Genomic DNA, 26294 nt, shown 5'->3' with positions numbered 1-26294 from the left:
AAATGATCAAAAATTGATTTTGCACACTCCTCCATTTCTTCAAGACTTCCTTTTCTTTTAACCACTCCCTAAACTGCTTTTTAGAGGTCAGGCGAGCGTTCATCACTACAAAAAATTTAAACTTTCACTTACCTGCCTTCAATATCATTTTGTTCGCTTATTGCGGAGGCTTTATGTATTTTATCGATATACTAAGAAAAGTTGAAAAGTATAATAATAACGACTATTTGAAGCAAAACTAAAGTAGTTTCTTTTTCATTTGATATGGCTAATATCAATTCCTGGCACTTTCCATCTTATTTCAATACTTTCAATTACAGTTAGATCTCATGATTGCCATTCATGACTATTTCTACAAGTAAGTTAGTATAAACAGGAGCAAGAAAGTATGCAATTTTAGAACTTTTGTCTACCAAAAAAACTATCAAAGCCATCAATTGAAACTATCAATTTTGGCGGCAACGCTTCTCAGAACTTTTTGACGTAAGAGCCTAGCGCTTGTGTTGTTTACAGTAACTAAAAATATTCATATTTTAAACAACTTTCGGCGTCTGTAACAGTGCGTCGATGAACTTAATTAAATTTTTGGCGCTGAAGCTGCGTCAAGGACCAGTGTTAATCAATAGGAATCGTACATCACTCCAGTCATCATATTGCCGAATGCGACGGAAAAAAGAGCATACATATTGTGACCATCATGGGTGATAGAACAAAATCGAATCGTCGACAAACGCCTTTTATTTGACAATCCGGTGGTCGAACTGAAGAGGGAGTTACAAGGTGGATGATTTGTCGAGTAATCCGTAACAATATGAATAAATCGAATTTGCCCACTTTCGAATAAGGATACCCCGTGCTAAGAGTGGTACAGTGCACACTTAGGTTTATTAAGACGCCTCATTTATTTTACGGTTTTTTATGTTACCTTATGTATTAGTACGAATATGAAAGCAAAAATAAAAGTCGATGATTAGAAACAAAAATACGACAGCAATAATAAATTCTATTTCTCAGTAGACGCCATTTATATGTGGAACAGGAACACTATTGTCCTGTGGTTCGATTCGTCGTCTTGCGTTGGACGAGGATGCGTTAGATGCGATAGCAGTGACAGTTACCTTTTCCGCCTCTATGCGACCAGAGAGAAAAGTGGCTAAGCGTTCCTACATAGATAATCAATATTGTGAAAACTTCCCTAAAAATTTCTGTAGATTTATATGTTACCAAATAGCTATTAGTGATGATTTGAAGACCACCATAGAAGGTCAAGGCGCGCTTAATTAGTGATTCAGCTTCTTGCTTGGACATATTTTTAACCTTATCCAATTTCGTAATGCTAATAATGCGGTTATTCAGAATTATAATGTGATGAACGACCTCAGTGGTGGTGTGGGACAACTTTCTGAAAAATAATAGTGAAAAAGGGAAAATAATATATGAGTAAAAATTATAATATTTTCCCCTTTTTTTTGAAAACGCATCAAATTGTATTATTGTATATTACTTTGGGAGGTTTGAAGCGATGTTTGCACTAAAATTCACAAGATGCACTAAACGTCGAGCTGACTCCCGTGTCAATAAGACAATTAACTGTTCCAAACTGACTGGCCTGGCTTGGTTTTCTGGCTCGTCTTCACTCAGATAGTCCCAAAGTTCTTTGGCTTTTTGTAGAGCCAACTTTGGATCCGTTGCAATCTGCAAAGGCAACAAAAAAGTTCAGCTTTGAAGAAAAATAAAGCAAATGAAACTGGAAAATTACATTGATCGTTTTTGAAGAGTTTCAAGCAACACTTCATTGGCGATGTGAGAGAAAGTCAAGTTTTACAGACTTGTTTTATTAAAAATATGAATAATATATTGCTCTTGAATTAAGAGAAAAACTTGCAACGCAAATTGTCAAAATGTGATAAATATTGCCAAAATATGTCAAATATTCTTGTTTTGTCCGCACTTCAATTTTGGCAATGTTGGCTACACATTTCGGGGGAAAAAGTACTTCCTGAGTAAGCTCTAATGTTTAGATCTTTTCATTAAGTCACATTGCAATCAATATTCATGGAATACGAAGTGGTCGGTTGTCACAGTGTTTTTATTAATTTTTGTGTTTTCTTATCTTTGAAACAGCTTAAAATATTAATCATAAAAAGCTATAAACTAATAATTTACTTCCAAGCAGTTAATAATAATTTGTATACAAGAAGTTATGAAGTAGTTTTGCTTTTAGAAACTGATTTTAGTTTTCAAAATTATTATCTTTATACATACATATGTATATAAAAATTACGTGTCACGTAAACTACTGAACAGATTTTAGCAAAATTTAGCACACCGTGTCCAGTCTGAAGCAACTTAGAAGATACGATAGTCAAAGCAATTCATAAATAAGAAATACAGTGAAAGCTGTATTAAATGGACGCTCTATTAAGGGGACATATCCATTAACATATTGACCGTCCCACAATTTCTTGATATTTATTAAGTACAATCTATTAAGCGGACAACTCTAATAACGGGACAGAAAGGCTGATTCGTCAGTGTCTGCTTATTGGAGATTTAACTGTATGTATTACATGTTATGTAATACAGCTGAACTTCCATAACTCAAGCTCTTGAATTAGCAACAGAAGTCAAATTGCAAACAAATTTCCTGCCATAACTCAAAGTTTTTTTTGGATTATGGTGATTCGAGTTAGGGATGTTCAACTGTAATTATAATTTTCAGTAAAAGCCAAATCTTTAAGGCCATTTTCTCAATGTCTAGTTAGCAGCCATTTGTCAGTTAAGTTCTGCTAAACATAACAAGATTCCTTATTTCGTTAAAGAATCTTCTTTAACTAGATCTGACAGATGCTGTCACAGCTGTTTACCTAACTGATAAAACAGCTTTAAATTCGTTATATTTTCGATTGACAGTTAGTATGAACATATCAAAATTTAACCTCAAGAACAATTCCCTGGATTCTTATACCAACAAAAACGTTTTCGCCTTTATTCGTAAATGAAATTTTCCCTGTATTGAAGAGTTTATTATATGAATAATAGTCTAAAATGTAAACCACAGCAAGGCGTGGCCGGATCCACTAGTTTACAATAAATTTTTAATTTATATGAAGAAACGACATACTTAAATAACTCAAGCCCGTTATAAAAGTTGTAAATTAGAAAGCCAAAATGTTTTCAAAAATCGCTTTTAAAAATTCGAAAAGTGAATGAAGTGTACAGTGGGTTGTTCTTCCCAAAGATGGGAACAAACTTCGTGACAGTGTTATGAATGATATGAAAAAATTGATTTATTATATCTGGAATTGGACGATCTAGGGCATCTGATATGTAAAAATTGAAATGAAGTGGTTGAGTGTTCAGGGATACAAACTATATACATGCATTAGTATGACAGATCACGTGGGATTTCAGACATCAAAGAGAAAGATGCTCAGTATGCTTTGACATTTCATCATGAATAGGCAAATCATTGAATTTTATTACCAAAAAGTGTTCGGTTCGAAATGTGTTTCGCGCTTTACGTCCGATTTATGGTCTACATAATCGACCAAGTGAGCAAACAATTAATGCGATTGTGACCAAGTTTCGCACTCAGTTTACTTTATTGGACATTAAACCAACCACACGAATGCGTACAGTGCGTACAGAAGAGAATATTGCGTCTGAATATTGCAAAGATCTTGGTGTAAAACCGTATAAAATACAGCTCGTGCAAGAACTGAAGCCGAACGATCTGCCACAACGCGACACAGCTCGCGATTCTATGGCCATTTTGAGGGCGGAGTCATCTCAAGAAATGGACCCGTAAGTTGGCCACCAAGATCATGCGATTTAACGCCTTTAGACTATTTTTTGTGGCCGAAATGCTCGAAAATGTTGCCCAACATTGGACTTTCCGAATGGACCACCTAAGACGCAGCCGCGGTCAACATTTAAATGAAATTATCTTCAAAAAGTAAATGTCATGAACCAATCTAACGTTTCAAATAAAGAGCAAATTTTATGCGTTTTTTTTTTTAAAAAAGTTATCAAGCTCTTAAAAAATCACCCGATGATTGGGAGTGAGGGAGGGCGGTGTGAAAAGAGATAAATGAATAAATAATTTTAATATAAAAAAGAAATTTCCATTGCGCTTGTCGCACTGTATATGGATCGTGATTTTGTCATTTGACACTATGATACCTATTCTTCTTGATGACCTGGTAGGGTTAGCCCCGGCAATATGTCGGGAATGAGTGAGATTTCTTGCAAGAGGTATTATATTTGAACGCTTACCAACTCGGCTGCATAGATGAGTATATTAATGGCTTCTCTGCTTTGTTTCTTTAAGGCTCTTGCTTCGGCGAGGGTGCGCTGGGTTAGGCGACGCTTAAGCTTGCGTGAGAATCGTTGACCGTGATGTATTGCCTTAATGGCGCCTTTCTCGTTTTCAGCGACAGCACTCTTATCTTCATCGGCTGGTGCTGAAATGCATATACATATATATATTAATATATATATATATATATTAATGTTTAGCATCTAGTTTTTAGGTTACGCGTACTATAGAATAGTTAAACATTCATGAGTTGCACAAGAGATCATCTTTCACCTTAACGAATCTCCTTGAAACATTTTGGAGAGACTCGCTTATCAGTTTAGTGATTTGTTTCTTTATTTGATTTTTCGCCCGAAATAAATTACATTTATGATCTTAACATTATTTTCATGAAGTTAATCAAATGGCAAAACATGATAACCTCGACATTTAATTTAAATATGTGCATACTTATGTATGTTTTACCAACTGCTACGGTTGCTTACAGTGTTTGCAAAATGAGTGTTTATTAATTTATTTTATTTTTGAAATAATGTGATTTCAAGACTATGCAATAATTGTTAACGTAAAAATTGTCTTACCATCCGTTTGATCGCCTGGCAGAGGCACTAAGTATTTATCCACGAATTTATCCCCAACAGTGAAGGCTTCGTCTAGCCGATCCGCTGCATATGCTGTTAGTGAACTTTCCAACACAGTGCTGCCGATCTGTTTGACGGAATCGGCGCGCTTTAACACCGGCCGCACAAGATGGTCCGACATGTATTCCTTTGTATTCCAATACATCTTCAAAAACTCTTTTCATGAAATATTTTAACATTGAATTGAAGTAAATCATTACCATTTCTGGTGGCAAATAAACGAGTGGTATACGCTGTTCCAATAAGTCCAAACTTTTACACATAACGCCATCCAGATGCTTCAGAGGCGCTTCGAAAAGTTTGACTGCCGGCTGCACAGACTCATAGGCGGCAAAAATTGTAGATTCAGCGGTTTCAAAATACCAATTAAATAGCCGATTATTGTGTTTAACTTTGCCATACAGATCCTCGATACGCTTAAAACTTGTCTCGACCAATGGAATGCTGACAATTCTATCGACAGATTCTAAGTGCAGTTTGCTGATTGGTGCATTAGCTTTGAAAGGAAATTATTTAAAGGTTTTGCAAATATATCTATTTCCCATTTGTTTACAACTAACCCATTATGAAAATAGTTGTATAATGGTTTGTTTTTTATCTCCACGACAAAACCAACACATTAATTCTTTGCAGAATTCTTTGTTTGTCACTTTCCGTTTTCAATCGTATATTTCTATTGACATCCGCCCGAAAATGAATCTGTATATTTCTACATGAAGACTAAGAGTCGACTGCTTGGCGTTGTGCTTGCAAGTCGCTGATATTTTATATGAAATAACATTTTCGATCGTTGCTCATTTTTCGAAAAGTTGAACTAAACAGTAATCTTTAAAGATTTGACCTTTAATGCCTGACAACGACGGCGTCCACATCGTAATGCTGATAACAAAGCAGCGTAATTCGATCATTCACTCATATTTTCTTTCCCCTGAGCACGAAATACTTTCACACATACATATGTGTGTAGGTATTCAAACGCGCATAGAAGGATGTCCTATCGCGGTGACTGATCGCGCACTTTAAACTCTCCCGGCGTGTGTTTAATAATGTAAAGAAGCGGGCACGAATGGAATGTGTGTTTGTCAGTCGCGCGCGAGCTTACGCCGCCAACTCAAAGTTCACTTGCTATAAATTAAGAACCGATGCATTAATAACTCATCCACTTAAAATACACTATAACGGTGAGTCAAATATTAACATTTGAACAAAAATCTGAAATGCTTTTTTGGAATTGAAGATTATTGGAGTGTGCAATGAATTGTATTAAGCACAATTAGAAGTCCATAAAGTGTGGGTGTGGGTGGGCACCATAAGGTTTTTAATACTATTCTGTTTCCTATATGTCAGATTAATCTTTCCATCATAAATAGAAGAAGAACTTCTAAAACGACTAATTATGGATCTTGCCGAGATTTTCATCCGCCGCAATAGTATTTGGAAAAGTTTAAACATTTTAAAACGGTTACCAACTAGTTTAGTAATTGAATACAAAAGTAGAGAAAACGACTTGTATATATTGTACATGGGCTTTGTATTCGATCGAAGCTTGCTATATGATCTGCTTGCTTCATTTATTTACTTATTTAATCAACAATTCTCTCATTTCTTTTGTAAGCAAGCGTGCTTATTTATAAATTGTATTTGCGATAAATGCAGTTAATCAGCCAGACGGTTTAATTGCGAACCCCGTTAAAAATCGGTGTATTCACCCACAATATATGATCCATCATTGTATTGAATCTTCTACATATTATGTAAAGGGTTTTCCACTTGGGGCGGGCGGTGAAACAGATATACTGCGCTTTAAGCACGAAAATTTAGTTCAATTTTCAACAAGGTTTTTGTCTCACCGTTGCACACTGGTCGATTTCATGGGCCAAAAATAAAAAATTATAAGTTTTGAAATTTACCACTGTTTGTATCAAAGCTACTTATTTCTTAAAAACCGAACAAAACTAACGGTAACTACATGTTTGCTCTATCCCATTCGTACACGCAACAAAAAGCGAGAGAAGTGAGACAACAGAAACACGCGGACTGTGCAGTGAAGATAGCTTAAAATCGTGTTTAATCCCCATAAATCGAAATGAATATTGAGAAGAAAGGTATATGTTATATAACAAAGTGGTTTTTATATAATAATATGTTGTTTTATTATTTTAAAACAATTGTTTTAAAAGTGCCCTTTTGAGTGGTATGTTTTTCTTTATACATCGATTTAAGGTATACAAAAAGTTGTGATCCCCGTCTCGCCCTCAAATGAATCAAGTTTGTTTATATTAGTTAATGTTTTCTAAGTCTATGCTTTTGATTTCAGCTGCAACCTTTCGCAACTCTTTTTGTTATTCATGTGATTTTTGTATTTACGTGTACATATGTACATATATTCGTGCATATTTTATTGTTTTTTATGTTTTTTTTTTTTCATCATAAAACATATATGTATATACATATTTGAGCTTTGGTTTTCATTTTATCATTTTCTCACTTTTATCAAATGTTGCTTATTAGAAGCTTCGTTAACAAAAAACTTGATATTAACTTTTTACCCTGCTATGATAACATTTTAAAGGAAAAACAGTTATCCTGAGCAAATAAAGGTCTCAGAATCTGATGTTGAAGTTGAGATAAAAAAAGGATTGGACAAATGTAATTAATGAAAGGCATGTATCCTCTAATTACCTGTTATCAATAGGAATATGTGGCTTTGATGGCAATTCTGGTCAGAGGGAATATAAGCAGAAATTTGAAAATAATAATTTCGAAGACAATAATTTATTTGTCACCACATATGTCCCTGTACAACTGATAATAAAATCGCAAAACTGCAGATCTTTGTCCACCCGCTATTGCCGTCCTGTTCGAATTCAATTTCAAAAAGAATCAGTTTAATCAACCCTAAATACACTAGATTTGCGCTAGATCCTGCAAAGGAATTAACTTTAAAATATTCCTGGTATTATCTTCCTTCGTCAGTCCGTAAAATTTTAATTCACCGATGTTATTCAATATGCACCAGTTTCAATTGGAGAGCTCTCAGAAGAATCTGCTGAGTTAAGCAATAAGGACGTTAAGATGTATCGACTCCATCACACACGAAAGAACTAACGGATCGCTACAAATCAGGACTTGCTAAACCTACTGGCAAAAGTTTCACTTTTATATAAGCAGCGGAAGTATTTTTGGCTGCTGATTCCATACAAGACCGACCACTGTGCGTTGCCATCAATTGTGAACGACTCCGAATGTTTTTAGCAATGCCGCAGAATGTTACGCGTCAATAAACATTTTTGTCCACATATATTATATACTTATGAATATATCAAAGTGATCCATATTACCGACTGTTCATCTAAACGATGGCTGAGTTTTCCTGGACATTCTGAGAAGTTTGATATTGCAGATTCCTCCCTCTTGATACAGTTTCAAAATATGTCACAACAGACCACTTGTCTTATTTTATACAATTAAATATAATTTATTCAAATAAAGGGCATATTTCATCTGTACGGTGTTTATTTGACTCAATTGACGAAATATTTACAAAAGGTAATAACTATATTAATTCTCAGTAAGAGCTTTGAAATAAAAAAAAAACAGTAGAGTACCAATATATTAGATATACATATGTATAAAAGTTTGAGTTGAGAAATCAACGAGGCATAAACGTGTTTTATTGAGCTTAACGAAGGGAACAAATTAACGCTACATCGAGTGATGTCTCCCATATGTGTGCAGTACTTATGTCTGAAAAATAAATAAAGAGAAAAAGTTACAGCAAGCGTTACGTTTGAGTACTATTTTAATATTGGTATAATTTAGTGTAAAACAATTTTCTATATCAAGAGTGCCCGTTTTGGATATTAGATTAGCGTATCATAAGTAATACGTCTACTTCATTTAATTTTTAATATACTTATGTGCTTCACATTCTGGCCTGTGGATTGTATATGACTACTTGAAAATTTATATATATTATATATATTTATATACATATATTGATATACTTATATTTATTAATACTTCAGTTATCTAGATATTGTTTTCTATAGTTCTAATATTTAAGAGATAAACACATTAAATATGTGAATACTATAGGATTGTTATATTTGGTAACCTTCTCAGAAATAGAAGGAATACGTAAACGGAATTACCTCTAGAAATCTAATTTTTACTTAAGTTACCATTTGATGGGATGTAGAGACTAAATTACAGTTATGTATGTATGTATATGCTAAAATCATCAATAATTATATACCCAAATTGATTATCTTTTATCCACTTTGTTTTTGTGTAACACGGTGCAGAGGTATAAATAAATGGATGCTAAATTCTGTTTACATTTGTATATATGTATGTAGTACATAGTACGTTCCGTAATTGAGGTGCGAATAAATCTAAAAAGAATCCCCAGAATTAAAAGTATATAAAAAAATTCAGTGTCAGTAAAAGTTCTATATCTCTATATAAAATCCTGGCTGGTGGCTAATATAAATTTATAACCATTGCTGTTAAATTTGGATTACGATTAGTAATCAATTAGATTAAATTTGAAAAGGAATGGTATTGATTACATAATTCTCTTTTTAACAATTCCTGATTATTAATTAATTATGATTACAAATAATCCAAAAATAATTAAGATTAGTTAGGATTACGAGAAAATAATCAAAAGTAATCAAAAAAGTAATTGGCTACTTTCAAGGATTATTTTTGATTATTTTCGATTATTTTTAAAAAAATTTGAAAGCTTATCATTTTATACTTACATTTCGTTTTGAAAAATTTGCATTGAAAGCATTCTGAACAAATAAAACAAAATTAGATAGTTTTTGTATACAAAATAAAGGTGTAATCACTTCAATAACAAAACAACCAATAACATTTTAGTCCTTCCTAAATCAAAAAAAAGGGAAAAATACGTGGAAAAATAATAAAGAAAACAAATACATTCAATTCACAAAAAAACAGTTTTATAATTTACATATAGTATTTACAATTGGCCTTCATTACAACTAATTTTTCAAAAGAAAAATCAGACAATGATTGCCGCCTTGGACTGTTGACAATCCCGGCAAATAAAAACAGTCGTTCAACTGGAGCTGAAGACGTTAAGGGCGTGTTAAAAAAAATAAATGCTCCCTTAAGAAACCATATTTTTGGTAAATCTCGTCAGCACTTGCATTGTCATTTAAATAGCTGAAGAATTGCTGTTTTATTACGGATCGTTGGTCAACTTTAATCTGTTCTTGTGGAGAAGAACTTACTTCAATTTCATCATCTGTAAAGTTAAATCTTTAAAATGAAAAACAAAATAAATGTACGCATAAGCCGCATAAGCTCACCATCACACTGAAATCAAAAAAATCCATAGTTAATGTTGCTTTCTCCTTGAAGAAAGTCCAGGGCTACCTTTAAGGGTAGTGCAATTTGTTTTTCAATATGAATAAAGGTTTAGTGATAGTGACATTTTTTCCACTATCACTAAATTTTCAGTGATAATGGATTTTGCTGTTTAACTACCAATGAAGAAATAGAAACCTTATTGTACTTACAACACTCACAAAAAAATGTACGCAAAAGAAATATTTACTTTATACAAAATGCAGAATCAAGAAGAATGCAACAGGTTATCAATTATCAAATTGATGAACATCAGTAGTAATAACAAAAAGTGAAAAACAACAACTAACATGAAACACTAGTGCCATAATTTCGCAAAAAAAAATAATAATCAAAAACAATCAAAAGTAATCTTTGAAAGTGGTCAAATTATTTTTCGATTACTTTTTATTATTTTTGATTATTTTTTCGAAATTTTTATTAATCTTGACTATTTTCCGATTATCTGTAATCGGAATCAATTTGTAATCTTCCGAATCTGAAAATAATCGTAATATAATCATTACTTCACCTTTTAAAAAAAAAAAAAATCTAATTACTAATTATTATGATTAGTAATCATTACTTAACAGTTTTGTTTATAACATACTACGAGGGGCGTTCCAAAGTGAACAGGAGCGCCCCCTGGTGGCGCCATCTATATGTCGACTGGTGCGTTAGAATCTGCTATCTTTGTCGATTATCCAGTGAGAATTTCATGACATTTCATTGATTGGAGGTGAAGTTATTGCGTTTTAAGTGTCAGTATGTTTGTGCCATCGGTGCGAAAATGAGCTTCGAACAAAGAGTCAACATTAAATTTTGTTTTAAAATTGATAAAACTTTTACCGAAACATTTCAATCGATTAAACAAGTTTATCGCGGTGATTGCCTATCCCGTAGCAGAGTGCACGAGTGGTTGCAACGTTTTCAAAGTGGTCGTGAGGACACAAATGACGATCAACATGTGGGCCAATCAAAATCCGTGATCACCGGAAATTCCATCGAAACTGTGTTACTGACGACCAAAAATTGCTCAGAATCCAACACTCGAAGGACATCTTGTGACCGATTATTTGACCAAAAATCACATTTTAACCATTAACCACTCCCCGTTTTCACCTGATATGGCACTGTGCGACTTCTTCCTTTTCGGAAAAATGCATTTGCCCATGAAGGAAAGCGTTATGCAGACGTAGAGGCCATTCAAAAGGCTTGCAGTGGCATACTGGCATACTGGTGGCCATACCGGCCAACGAGCTAAAACACTCGTTCGATATGCTTTTGGACCGTGCAAAAATCTATATTGAAGCAGAAGGAGACTATTTTGAATAAAATAAATTGATTTTGCCGAAAAACCCATTAGTTCCGTTTTTTTGAGTTCCGTTTTCTTTGGAAAATACCTTGTACTGTGGGAAAAAAATAGTAAGGCTTTTTAATTTAAATTTGTCCCTGAAATCCAATTCATCGAAATATTTTTTTCTAGGTTCCAACCGGTTGGTATGTTTGTCAATGACATCTGTGCCAAATTCCACATCAAAATAATCATAAGTATTTAGTATACGCTTGTCTTTCTGAAGTACACAAACTGAATTCAGCGATTTTTCCGATGAGTGAAATTATTCAACAAAGAAGTTTATTTGGACCCAAGAAAAGTGAAAGCACGATTTGATCACTAAATTTTTTCGAATAACAACGTCGGGTTAACGACTGTGAAACAATGCTTTCCGACTACGAGAATGTCATGAAACGCATTGTAACTGTCGATAAGTCTTGTATCTATGCTTGCGACCCGACAACAGACGATCAATCGGCCAAACATCTTGGCAAAGGTGAGCCGAAGCCGAAGATACCACTTCAAAACAGGTCGAAATTCAAGGTTATGTTGACGGTTTCTTCGATTGTCGAGGTGTGGTGCACTCCAAATTCCTTACGATAGGCCAAACTGTCAACAAAGAATACTATTTGAGTGTTATGCGTCGTTTGCGAAAAGCTATTCGTGAAAAGAGACCAGAATTATGGGTCAACAACTCTTGCTTTTTGCACCACGATAATGCGCCGTCGCATACTGCATTGATTCTTCGTAAGTTTTTCACTAAATTTGCAACCAATATTGTTCCGCAACCACCGTATTCACCTGATGTGACTTCTGGCCTGTCTAGACTCCTAGTCGATCAGGGGAAACCGTTTTGAGTCAATTTAAGATTGGGAAAAACGTTGGAACAAGGGAATTGTGGCCAAGGGGGATTACTATGAGGAGAACGATATAGATTTTGAAGATAAAATTAAGAATTTTAAAATTATGAACAAAGTATTACTATTTTTTGCTTATACCAGTACATACATATGTACATATATCTCTATGAGTGAGAGAAAAAGTTAAATTTTCGAAGTGTAACATGGCTTAGTAGGAAATATGAACTTGAACATTGCAGAAACAATCGTTAGAGGCATAACTCATAATTTGTTGCAATCATTTGTGTACCCACATCCATGGACATATGTACGTATATTTGCATATAGAGCGCCGGCTTTCTCTAAGTGCAAACTGATTGACGGAGAAGTAATATTTGAAAATTTGAAAAATAATTTGAATGAAATGTTTTCATATACTATATTTATTTATTTTTATTCAGATTAATTCGATTGTGGCACTGACCTAGCTAATCCTCTCCTATATAATCCTCTTAATTAATGCATCTAAATACATTCTTGTACACCTATAGTAAAAATAACGACGATTTCAGACACTCATATAAAACACATACAAATACATGTGTAAATGCATACATCCTTGTATGTATGTATTTAACTGAGTGTCTGAATTATTTGAACCCTAATTCAAAAATTGTTTTTGGTATTTTAATGTTTTTTTGAACAAGTCAAGCAAATAAAATACTATTTCTATCTTTTATTGACATATGTATGTATGTAAATATGTAAGACTTTTGTTAAAAGTACATACATATGTTATATCCCATGGTGCCTTACATCCTATTGTGTCTTTTGACGGTTAAATTTGATTTCATTTAATCACAATAAGCGAATTATGACAATATGATAATTTCTAATTCTTTTTAAGGTAATTTAATTAGAAAACAATTGAGCTCGACACTGCTCCTGGCCGTGTGAGTGTATAAGAGAGTCATGCGGGAACGAACGTTTGAGTTGATTATCGGAGTAGTTGTGAGTATAAGTATTTTCGAGATTAAACAGAGCCTCAGTAATATTAACTATTCCTGTTGTAAAGTGAGTTATTTAACTATTTTTCGTGCTCCCATAAGGATATTAATAATGACATTTATGAATTAGTACTTCCAAGAGAGAGAAAATCGAAAGCATTGCAATGAAAATAAAATCAAAATGCATGGGCCAAAGAAGAAGAAGGAAAAAAGATTTCCAAAATTCCCACTAAGTCAATATGGGATGAAGCGTTAAGTAACTGTTAATACAAAAACAAAACTAACAATATACAGTACAAATGACGCAATGAAGTGAAGTTCATTATTTTGGTGATTGTTTTCATTTTGCCTTCGTGTGATTACGTGACGTTGCCTCCGCCACTCGCAACAGTGTCTCCAAGAGACGATGAACTCCCGCTCAGTGAATTCACTGTATATGAGAATGGTAATAACATCAAACAGAAAAGAGCAACAATGCCGCAATGGAAACAAAAGCAAGAACAATAACAAATGAAAGGACAATGTTGCAGCAATAATAGGAGCAACAAATGTTAGCAAAGAAGAAGAAAAATTAAAGGATGAAGATGCACAAGCTGTGGCAGGAGAGGAAGTGGGAACAGAAACTCACTCGATTGATTACATAGGTAAGCAGCATCCCTCTTGACTTCGTCTAAGACTTCATAACAAAATATATACATATGTATTCTGCTCCTACATCTTAAATCCATTGGAATTTTAGTATGCTTAAGTATTTTTAATTGACTTGCGAATGTACACAATGTTCTAACACAATCTTGATTTCATGATAGTTAATGCTCTGTTTTAAGACAGTTAATTAAAAACGCATAAGTCCTCAAAATAAAAACTCTTTCGAAGCGTTTACGAATAATTTAAATTTCGAAAAAAGCGCTTTTCGGATTGCTATCAGCTAACGGAGAACTACCTTAGTGAAGGTATGTATGTATGTCTAAAGCAACTAAAACAATGTTGGTAATATGACAGTTAAAAATTCAGGAGAAGCTCTGGCGCCTACAAATGGCTATCACGTTCGTACAATGGCATTCTGTTGGCAGCAGCGAATACGTACACATCGACGGTACCGTACGGACGGTATATACGACTCGAGGTATACACATGCTTGATAATACAAAGATGTGAGAGTGCTTTGACACTTTGTAGCGAATAAACAAGACAACTACTAAAGTACACTTGAAATTTGTTTTATGAAAATAAAGGGGAAAACTATAAGCGCCCGAAACAGGTGAAAGTAACGTAAAAGTGAAAGGACGTAACCGAAGTAAAGACCGTACCTCGGCAGCGCCAAAACAACAGGAAGGTTAAATTTAGCATACTGTTAGGCGACCAACGAAGGTAACTCCACTTTACTCCTACATAGCCATAAGGCTTTACACTCGTATTTCATCGTTGACGGCAACGACGGTAGACTTCGTAACGCCATTATTCGTCGTATCCTTGCATACTGCCAACAGTATTGTCTTGTGCTTTGTTCGTGTTGCATGTGCGGTTCGCGCGTCAATTCATACTAAGAGGAAAGGGATTTGTGTTCGAAATTTTTTTATTGCTTTGAAAAGGTTTCATACATATTATATATAATTGTGAGCTTTGTTGGTGTGGAGGCTAAGAAAGCCAATTTTTTTGAAGTGGTATGGGCGATTAAATTTCATAAAAAATTTGTGTTCACTAAATGGCATTCGTTATCACAATGTACAAGTACTTTACTGGCTCGTTAATTTAGTGATTCATATATGCATATCCATATGTATATACATACTTGTATGTCTTATATGTGTATCATCTTTTATTCATATGTAATTTTAGTTTAGATTAATTAACTATTGGCCCCTCTGGTTTTTACAAATTCTGAATTAAATCTTTATGTTGGTGGGAAAAATTACCGTTACCTGCTTTTAAATCAGTGGTTTCAATAGCTGAAAGTTATTGTGTGGCTCTGAATTGTTCATAATCAAAATCCGCGCCCACCAATTTATCGGCTGGAAACCAAATATAACTGTAAGTATATTGAATTCCTTTAAAGCATTTTGCAATTAATTTATAAACTCGGGTCGCTTAAAATTGAGTACCACATTGCAGTCTAAAAGTATTAGGTACTTTTATGTAGACAAATATATATGTAATGCTAGTAGCATTTTTTTAAATTGTTCCAGTTTTTAACCATCCAGAGCTCTTGCTCGCAGGTTATGCTTGAGCCTACAAGTCTTCTTTGTGTAGACTTATTGTTGTACTTATTGTTTGTGATGTTGTGTCACAAATTATATTCTGATATTTATACTGTATATAAAACACGAGTCTTAAGACATCGAGACATGAGAGTAGCTCAAGCTTTACGACTAATGATACCTGACGACAGAATGGAACTGCTGCTGCCGTTCTAATACCCAGATTTCACGTGGCGCAAATGAGATACGAAAACCATTCAAACTTTTTTTTTAAATTTTCGTGGTCAATCTTCCTTAGGCATTAAAACGTTCATTTGCGTTGCTCTACATTGCTCTCATTGTGTAGCTGTAATTCACACGTATGTAACGTTCACTTAAAGCCCGTTTTGCGGTGTTTAGGGAGCTTAAAGAAAAACACGGTGGAAGCCTCTGTATTTTCTATTCGCCAAAAGTTTGGTGAGTTTTACAGCGTTCTTACGATTGGTTATTTTTAAATTTTGTGTATTTGTCTGTGCAAAAATGAGTATTGAGAACAAATAAATGTAATATGGCTGGTGTGTTTTTGAATCTCAGGGAAAAACTAACGGTCGTGGAATTCGTAAATTCAGATTGATAAATTAGAAGATGATGGAAACATATAGCATGCCGCTTATTAACAAATTTTTACAAAGCAATAAGGAGTTCTGTACAGGTACTTCAACGTTTGAGAAGTAATCCTCTAATAATCGCCTATGATAATTGTGTGTGGTCATTATCGTCCTTTGCATTATATCTAGTTTGTCGTACTTTGTGTGCCTTTGTTTCTTTTATTCTGTGACTGACTATGACTTATTTCGGAATTTTGTAATTTTTCCAGCATTTAACCTTGAGCACATCCTTCATGTACATATGTTTGCTATTGACTTATCCACAGAACTATTAACAATTGCTTGCGGTTATCATAACTGTCTTTTAGTAGAACGTTTTATGGCTTACTGCCAGTCGTTATTATCCTTTCAATTGTCGCTTTTGTTATTTTCGAAAAGCACATCCTACAGTTATGTAACTAAATATGATGGTTTCGAGAGCAGCTTTACCAGAATGATTGCCACTTGGAGGATGGTGGAACTTTTAATTCAATATGAGAATGCCATGTGCAATGCATCATTATTGTCTTATCTTTCAAACTGATAGACAAGCGAACTTTGCGTCCTTGAGAAGGATATCGCGTATAGACAACTTTAAGTCATTTCCATGAGAGGGCGACTATATGTATAATGAAATCCATATGATTCGTAGTTGGAGCCCATTTTAAAACCAAAAATTTGTAAATATCAAAAACAACGACAAACTGCTGTTTCTAAGCTGTGTTTGGAGTTGTTCCGTAATATAAATCCCGAAATTCACGCCGATATATGACAATGGATAAACATGGTTCTATAATTTTTTCTTGGTAACTTTGTCCTCGACGTCTTGTTTTGGCATGAACATGGAATATTATTCATTCACTATTTTAAAAAGTGAAAAAACTGTATCTGGCTATTTTTGGAGTGCACAGGCCGACTCAGCCGACGCTGATGCATCATTACAATCTCATTCAGAGCAGGTCGCCAGTTTCACACTCATTTGCGACGAAGTTTGACGTGAAACAATTTTCCGGCTTTGAACTGTATTTAGAAGAGAGAGTTAACGCAGATCATGATTAATACTAGACCTTAAAATATTTTCATTAATAATAAAAATCGAAAAAAAAATTTCTTACTTACTGTTAAGTTGAAGCTTCTATCTATCTCTGTGACAAAATTCAGATTCATCAGATTCCCTTAGGGGTATAGGATTCCCTTACAGGTAAGCGCAGAAGGCTAAATGGTATGAGGTGTGTTCAAAAAGTTACGGGCATTTTTGGTCTTGTGAAGGAAATAATTATTCATTCGTCTACATTAATGTTGTCGTCTTTAAAATAGACCCCAATTGATAATATGCATTTATGCCATCGTTTCTTCAAATCGTTGAATCGTTGAAACACTTCTCGATTTTCGGGATAGCCTTTAGCTCTTTCAGCGATTTCCATGTATCTTGTAAAACGACGGCCCTTTAAGGTTCTCTTAATTTTTGAGCCATGTCCGACGAATGTGGAGGCTAGGGCATCGTTACAGCATTGTTTTTGGCCAATAATTCGTCAATAAATCCTTTGATCAATTTCTTTCAACAAACGAAAATCAGCAAACTAATAAAAATAGGGACTACAGACAAAGTAAGCAATAAATATAGCAGAAAATTGTATCATACTTCCGGAGCAGCTATATCAACCTAAAAAAAGTACTGACTATTAGGCTCTGCAAACCCGTGAAATTTTAAATTTTAAAATTCCCGTTATTTTCTGAACGTACCTAGTACATGTGGTGTCCATGTTGGCACGTAACGGGTGTACGAGCACAGAGGCTTGACTGCTTGGGGCTAAAAATAGCTGTATTGCAGGAAAGTAGCTTATCCTTGAGTAAGCTTTCACAATGAAAATAATTTGTGCTACATGGCTTAGCCATTAGTCGTGTGGCTGCTTTGTTCGCTGCTTTGTTCGCTGATTTTATTGAGATTTTTGTTATACCCGAGTGCGACTTTTTTGGAATATACAACAGAATTGCGATTCCTTTCGAGAATACGTAAGTTCGTTCTGCGTTTGCAAATATACATACTTGGAGTTCTATGCAAGAAGGCGAAAGGAGTCCGGCTCAACGCACCTGTAAATTGCTTTTGAAGTGAAATTTCAGTAAAAAGCTTCGCTATTTTTCAATCTTTAGTACTTTAACTGACAAAGCGAAACATACTTAAATCTGTTTGAAGATTAGTATCGGGCAAAAAGACTTCTGTTCAATTTATTGTCGACAAAATAATTTTTTATGATTAGTTTATATAGATAGAATATTAGTTTTTTATTATTTTGTTTAGAAAGTAGAAAAATTGCTCAACAGGTATTTGAATTTATGTCATTATGCTAACGCTGTTGTATACATATGTACGCATATCGATGAATGCGATTAGAAATATTGCTGGGTTTCGTAAAAAAGAACTAACTCTCTCAAACACACACAACTTGGTAACACTGCTTAAAAAGCATTTTAATTATTCTTTGAAAAATACTTTTGCCGAGAAAAATATTGCTGATGTCTACAACCCTGAACGAATTCAAACGAACGCCAGGTCATCCATATGTACGACAGTCACTCCGCAATTTACGCACGTAAGTTTCTTGACTCAGATTTGTCGGTATTGGCATTTCTACCATCAAATTCCATATTGTTCTGTACACTTGTCTTCCATTTCACTTTCGCATACATTTCCCGTAATCTTCTCTTAAATTGTACATATAAACATTATATGTACTATATACATATGTATATGTTACGCCCGCTGTAATAAACATGAAGTCTCCTTAAATATTTAACAAAACTCTGCTATTTTTATATTCAGCGCACGTGCTTGCCGCTCATTTCCGAGGGCTTTAAAACAGATACTCAGCGCACGTGGATGACTTTATGAAAACAGAAAATAGTAGCTGGGCAAGAGTTGTGTCAATTTCACTGTCCCCTACTGAAGAGTTGAATCTCAAAATTCTCAGAGTTTTACCAGTGAAATGTTGATTGAAACACCTACATACATAAATATAGGTAGGTAGGTAAGAGTGCTGTCCCTTCGGTCTCAATTAGCGCTGGCAGCGGCATTCTAAGTAATACACTATCGAGGGACTTTATTTTTATATCACGTTCCATTGTTTTGTTCAAACCATTTGGTGCCCTCAGTGAAACTACTTATCTCAAAAAATCAATTACCACTCACAGAGGAAGTGAAACCCCGTTTCTTTGCTTCCTTCGAGTTCGCAGCTACGACAAATGCTATTGTAGGGTATACCCATTTATCTTTTCTTTCGTGTTTCTTGCGAACACGATATTACTCTGCCTCGGATTCGTCTAGAGAGACTCCTGACTTAGAGAACTCAGTTGCTTTTTCGTTACTGCATATATTTCTTTCACCGGGAACCCAAATTATGGATAAGTCGAATTGTCCTTCCAGTTAGCTTAAAGCCATCTTTGCTTTCTTTGAAATTGATCCTTGGCGACAAGTTTAGTAATACAGCCTATTGTAAATGGTTACTTCCTTTATTCCTAGTTGTTCAATAGAACTTTACAGGCCTTTTCTACAAGTAGTACGTTTGGAAGATGCTAGCTGAGTTTTGCAGATGGAAAGATAGAGAGATATCACGCTCTTCGTAGTATATCTGTGTCCCTACACCCCAGTCTGTTTTGGCTCCGTCGGCATAGATTGAGGGGTTTTCTCCTCCTCTAAGTCTCTTCTCCACCCAAGTCTAGAGGGTATGCTCACCTAGAAATCCTTATTGAAGTCTAAGCTAAGGAGGTTATAGCCTGATCTATTTAGATTTGTTTCGTGCTGGTTCAGAATTTCGCTATGCCCATAAATCTTCGTGTTCCCAGCACCAATCTCCTTAGCTTTTGCAGCAGAAAGTGCTGTTACTTTCCGTACGAAAATGTCTATGAGCAGTTGGTGCAGGAGCATGTTTAGTGCAGCTTTTGTACATGAGTTAAAAGTCCAGGTAACTCCTGCTGCTCCTCGGAATTCCATTTAATTTTCTGCTGTGCACCACATGTTAGGATTGGTCTATATATACTCATATGTAGGGAGACGTTGACATCCTATAGAATACTGATCTTATTGAGTGAGTTGATCTACATTTACATTCTATTAGACCATTTTATAAATGACCCAAAATAATGGACCATATCCACATACCTTACGCTCTGAATTTTATGTTGACTTTTGGGCTATCAATGGCACTGATGCCGTAGTCTTTTCATCTGATTTCATGCGTCTGTGGAGCTGCAATCTGGTACCCAGCAACCAAATTTCGCTGCTCCTTTTTTACATCTTTTGCTATATCTTTCTAATCGTTGTACGCTCCATGTACTCGCGTACATACATATATTGTATTATATCTGTATGTGGATATACATATCGCAAATCTATTTATTTTTTCATCCTCTTCTACTGTTCCAATAAAGCGATTTATAAATTCGTCCATTTTTGATACATTTTTGTCGCATCATTACTATTTATTCTTTTCGATTGAATACTCTTTCTGTGAATATGTGAATATAGGTAGGTACATATGTACATAGAGTGAGAGCCTAAAATGGGTTGCACGGTAATGATAATAATAAATCAATAATTGTTTATAGTATTAGCAAAGGGTTTCTCCCATTTTGTAGGTAATTCTACTTCACAAGGTCAATAAACAATGTGAGTTCTGAAGAAAATACAACTGTAAATATATGTATATGTATCAGTGAAAGATATTAATACTTTCATATAAAGTTTTAGTACTATTTTATTTATTATTTGCACTGGGTGCCAACATGATATCAGGGAAATAGAAGATGCCGTACATTTGAGGCGGTGTGTTAAAGTGGTTGGGCTTTATGCGAGACTTTTTCAATGTTTGAATCCTTTAAGTGCTTTCTAAGACACAGCTAGTGTTCTCTCAGGTTTGAACTCTCGAATCACTTGTCCACGGTGGCTAATAAATGCTTATAAATACGAAACTTTTAAATGTTTTGTGAGTTTTAGAATTGCTTGTGAAATTTTTGGGTACCCAAGTCAAGCTTGTATGTAATGATCCGAACTTTTGAGCCCATTAATGCCCGAGGGAGGATAAATAAAGAGCCAGTGGGTGTTTCAACTTCTTACCTGGTTCTTTCATGATTTTACTATATATGTAAATATTTTATTTCAACTTAATTTTTAATACATATATAAGTATGAGTATTTGTATTTATGAATATCAGTTGAATTCGCATATATTCTTTGAAAAAAAAACACAAAACGAACGCTAAAGATACAAAGTATAATAGTTTGTTCGCTTAACGTACCGCATGAAATATAAAAATCTTGTCAATTTTGTTTTATCTTTGTCATATATGGTTCAATTCTTCCGAATCCAAATTGATTATTTGTTCTGATTACTAAGGATAGCTTCAAGATGTTCAAGTTGCCAAACTCTTTGCTTACAGTTCTTTTTTATTAACGCATATTTATGTGTTCATATTTTTTAGGTCGAAAGAATTTCATACAGAAGAATTTCATTCTTACCTAATATTTTGCTTGATAATGGGTAATAAGGATTTCCGATGTTTACTCATTTAGAATTCGAATTAAAGTCCCACAAAAGGACACTTGCCGAAAAGGAGACAAACAATACCAAATAAAATCAACGAAATCTCAACACTTTGTTTGACACGCTTTGCTTTGATACCACAACCGCCGCACGGATTGTCACCTTCTCGAAACTTTCAAGAGCATCTTTGTATTGTTTGTTTACCCAGTTTTTGCTCGGGAACACTTGCCTTCAGTCTTTCGAGTATTCGTCCATTCGTAACAGTACTTTATTTACTTCTTTTGGGTTGGTGCTTTGCGTCGCTTTGGATTTTCTCTTGATTCAATTTTCGCTTTTTTACGTTGCTTTGTTATTGCTTTTTTGCTTTATGTGTGGGTATACATTTTTTCATTCAATCCCACCGGAACGCGTATTTGACTTTATTGCATTTGGGCCCATCGACACGTTGTCATGTGTTTTGTTTCGTTTTATTTTCTCGCCGCGGCGCAGTGTTTGTTTTCGGCATTTACCGACTATCTCCTGCCAATTCCACTGTGTGCCAACACTTTGTCATCTTTTCAAATTCGATTTTTGTTTTTCCTTCTCACTGAAGACTTTTCGATTGTTGTTGGCGCAGTGGGCCCCAAACGTCACGGTCGCGTGTTTTAATCCAATAATTCCAATTTAGATGTGCTCTGCACAAATGTCAAGCTTTCGGTGGTGCTCAAGTACCTTTATGGAAGCGATTTTTTACAAGCATTCACAATATTTTGGTCCGGATTGCTTAAAAATGAGATATAGGTACACATTCATAAACATATATATATACATACATACATAGGTCGATTTTTGTATGAGGACATCCACCGGACGCTCCCTTCATGCGTTGCCCTATCCTTCATCAGCACGCGCCTGGGACTGTGTCAAGCAAGTTACGATTGCGAAATTTACGATTATCTACTACACTCGGCTGCGCACTGAACTCGTGGAACTACATTAACCAACATTTTGCGGCCTCGTCTCTTTTCAATGTCTCCACATTCCATTTTGGCGTGCGTTTGTCGGGTGGTTGAATCATTTATTGGCCTTTTTTGTTTTGCTTTTGCTCGAAGCACCGATAAACAATGGTTAGACTTTATGTGATGCACATAAATGACATGGTTATGCGGCTATGGAAGTGAGCAAAGGCCAGTGGAGCCAAAGAATATCCCCTGCATTAAGAGCAATAAAATTTCGAATTGGAAACGAAATATTTCAAATTGACAATTAATATTTTTAACTAATAATCCATTAAAATTTACAACTGTAAATGTTTTACTTTTGCAACATGTTGTATATATTATTTGCAACATCAGAAAATAGTCGAAGTGAGTATCGAGTTGATTTAATAGGAATTAAAAGCTTCGCTCATTGTGGATTAAATTTACTTCCTCAGGAAAATCCCTAAGAAGACATGATTGCAGTACCTGCTACTTCAAAATTTGCCAACAACCAACTTAAAACAACTATATGACAAATTACTAATGGGAGTAAAGAGTAAATAATATTTATTTATAAGAGAAATTGTAGTACCATGAACGTTTGGCACCATCTATTTATAAGTGAACATTTTTATGTAACAAAGGACATTACAAATTTTTAACAGAATTGATAATAACTTATAATATATACGCCTTAAAGTTTTTGGATCGTTCTACATTCATATAACTAATGCTAGGATTTAAGTTTGATTGAACTTTTTGTTGTCCTAAAACTTAATCTGGATTAAATTTTATGTATATGTATATCTATACATATGCGTACATACATTCAATGCTCTGAAATCTACGTCCGTCAGGATTGGAACTGGAGAGTAGACCTAAGCAAGCACTACATTACAAATTTACTACTTTCAAACATTGATTGATGAAATACTTAGGCCAGTCGTTTTTCGCTCATTCGTTAGATTTATGAAGATCTGTTTCCATATTCATGGGAAACGGACTAAGAGGAAGCCACTTGGGCTGCTATATTGTATATAATTATTATTAATATTCGATGGAATTGTTACCAAAATATGAAATTTCATAAATACTTAACTTTTTTTGTTAATAAAGTAAATGTAAACTAAAGCCTTTTGCATATTTATAGACAAACAATAAATAACAGCCTACTTCATATTTACGTTGTATAACGAGTTGATTGCTGAGGAGCAGTGCGAGCTGCTATAGTACCTTTATGTCACATCATTGTAAATGTATATATATGTATAAGAATGCCTGTCACAAGTTCAAACTATGAAGCGTTCATTAGCGCTTAAATCGAAAATAAATTGCCCAACCATGAGAACGTACATACCTCGACAAGAGAAAATAAAGCGAGTTTGACAAGAATGGACAAAACGACAAATTGATAGTTTCATATTACCAATGAAGTTTGATTGCTTTGGGCTACCAATTACATGAAAATGAAGCAATTCGGATTTCTCCTCTAGAATATCCAAAATTAATGGGGAATATTTATTTCCACTTCCGAACACAAGTTAAAGGCTATAAATTCTTGTAGTATGTGTAGGAAATTCATGGATGTGTACGATTGGGCGAAAACGCTTCGGAAACGTACGCTAAAATGGTAAGAGTGTATGGTGATAGTGCTCTTAGTCGAGCCCAGGTGTTTCGATGGCACAAAGAGTTTAAGGAGGGACGTGAAAGCGTGGAGACGAGGCGCGGAGTGGGAGACCAGTCGAGGCGCGGACTGACGCGAATGCGCAGCGTGTTCACGCATTAATCCGTGAAGATCGGCGTTTAACAGTTCGAATGTTGGCCTCGGTACTGAGTATGAACCGAAAGATTGCGAAAGCGAGTCAACAGGGTGCGCCCAGACAACGCTCGTAACTGGATCCTTCATCACAACAACGCGCCGTGCCACACCGCCCTCAGCGTGTCCCAGTAGTTTGCCTCTAAAGGGATCGCCGTGTTGCAACAGCCGCCTTATTCGCCCGACATGTCACCCCGTGACTTTTTTTGTTTCCTAAAACAAACGGTGGTCAAAGGAACCCATTTTGAGTGGATTACGGATATCCAGGCGGCCGTGACGAGGGTACTCGCGGACATCCCAGTCGAAGCGTTCCAGAAGTGTTACGAAGCATGGAAAACGCGCTGGAATCGCTGTATAGCTGCCCAAGGGGACTACTTTGAGTGGGATGGCAGAGTTGTAGAATAATTTTCAAATATACGGCTTTTATAGAATTAGTCTCATTACTTAATTGTCATACCACGTATTGTAAGCGCTTACCTCCATTCAGTAGTTGTGTACAAGTGTTTAAGGGTTTAAGGATTTCTGAGTATTTAACTTCAGTACATAAGGAATATTATGGAATTATTATACTTAATATTTTTGGGTCAGAAATGGAAAACATTAATTATACTATACTTACTACAATAATCTTTTGGGACCACCTCCACGTATACGTAACGTGTATATTTTCCAGTAAAGAAATGGAAGGACGATCGTTTGCAAATAGAAGGTTTGTCCGGAAAGTAATAAAAGTGATTTTCTTGCGCCGTTACTGTACTTCGGAGCGTGTGTGCACCGACTGTATTCGGTAGAGGGCGTTCCTAGTTAACGAACGAGTGGCTGGTCAGTTGTCTCCGAGCAGCTGGAGAGTCATAACAAACATTCTCGCTCGACTTTCTGTGAGTAGTGGAAGCCGAAAATGCAGTGTTCGTTAGAGCAGAGGTACACGATTAAATTCTCTGTGAACCTCGGAAAATCTGCGACAGAGACGTTTGATATGATCCAGCAGGCTTAACCTGATGTTGTTTTAGCAAGAAGTGGTGTGTTTCTGTGGTACCAGGTCTTTTTGGAGGGCCGGGAGGAGAACGCTGATGAAGACCGTGATGGAAGACCTGCGACTTCGATAAACACCGACAATGTGACTCCTGTGCGCAAGGTTTTGAACTCAGATCGTCGACTAAGTATACGTTTAATTACCCAGATGTTAAATTTATCAAAATCTGTAGCTCATGACATTATGACGGAGCACTTGCATCACGACAACGCCTTGGCTCACACCGCCTTTTTTGTGAACAACTACCTAAGCAAGGCCGGCATCACAAAGCTTCTGCAGCCACCCTACGGCCCAGATGTGGCCCACCAGGACTTTTTTGTTTCCTTGCCTGAAAAGGCCGATGAAAAGCAAGCATTTTGAGACGATAGAGTTGATCAAAGAAGCATGCCCCTCGGCTTTTCAAGACTATTCCGGAGAATTCGTTCCGTGACGCCTTCAATGCTTGGAATTCGCGCTGGCAAATTAAAACGACTTAGTCCTATTACTTTCCCGACAAACCCTGTAAATTATATAAAAAATGCTACAAAAAATTACAGTTACGTCATTGAGTTTTAAATGAAACAAAACTGTTCAAATGCAACATTGTTCGCCTAAAATAT

General features: G+C 35.3%; 2 protein-coding genes and 1 long non-coding RNA gene across 7 annotated transcripts in view; 1 reads left to right on the top strand and 2 right to left on the bottom strand.

The window, feature by feature from the left end:
- Positions 1-878: 878 nt before the first annotated feature.
- On the bottom strand, positions 879-5720 carry LOC126752477 (lipid storage droplets surface-binding protein 1). Its single transcript, XM_050463298.1, has 7 exons — positions 5523-5720; positions 5163-5458; positions 4903-5107; positions 4279-4466; positions 1505-1695; positions 1225-1402; positions 879-1163 (listed from the first exon to the last, which is right to left on the bottom strand). Exons 1-7 carry the CDS (start codon positions 5524-5526, stop codon positions 1011-1013), a joined length of 1215 nt encoding a protein of 404 aa, XP_050319255.1. The 5' UTR covers positions 5527-5720; the 3' UTR covers positions 879-1010.
- A 2740-nt stretch (positions 5721-8460) lies between these two features.
- Positions 8461-22865, bottom strand: LOC126752576 (uncharacterized). The gene is made up of 3 exons (XR_007666007.1): positions 22704-22865; positions 21863-22649; positions 8461-8709 (listed from the first exon to the last, which is right to left on the bottom strand). It is a non-coding gene; the product is annotated as an uncharacterized LOC126752576 (long non-coding RNA).
- The window catches only part of LOC126752419 (octopamine receptor beta-1R), a 46149-nt gene continuing 34888 nt past the window's right edge, over positions 15034-26294 (top strand). For 3 of the 5 annotated variants that reach the window (XM_050463201.1, XM_050463237.1, XM_050463228.1), the window contains exons 1-2: positions 15034-15190; positions 15366-15557. The gene's annotated coding sequence lies outside the window, so the exon portion shown is untranslated. The remainder of the gene's footprint in view (positions 15191-15365; positions 15558-26294) is intronic. The other 2 variants (XM_050463212.1, XM_050463220.1) reach the window with 2 other exon arrangements.

Source organism: Bactrocera neohumeralis, chromosome 2 (genome assembly GCF_024586455.1).
Source record: "Bactrocera neohumeralis isolate Rockhampton chromosome 2, APGP_CSIRO_Bneo_wtdbg2-racon-allhic-juicebox.fasta_v2, whole genome shotgun sequence".
NCBI lineage: Eukaryota > Metazoa > Arthropoda > Insecta > Diptera > Tephritidae > Bactrocera > Bactrocera neohumeralis.
This window is presented reverse-complemented; position numbering and strand designations above follow the sequence as displayed.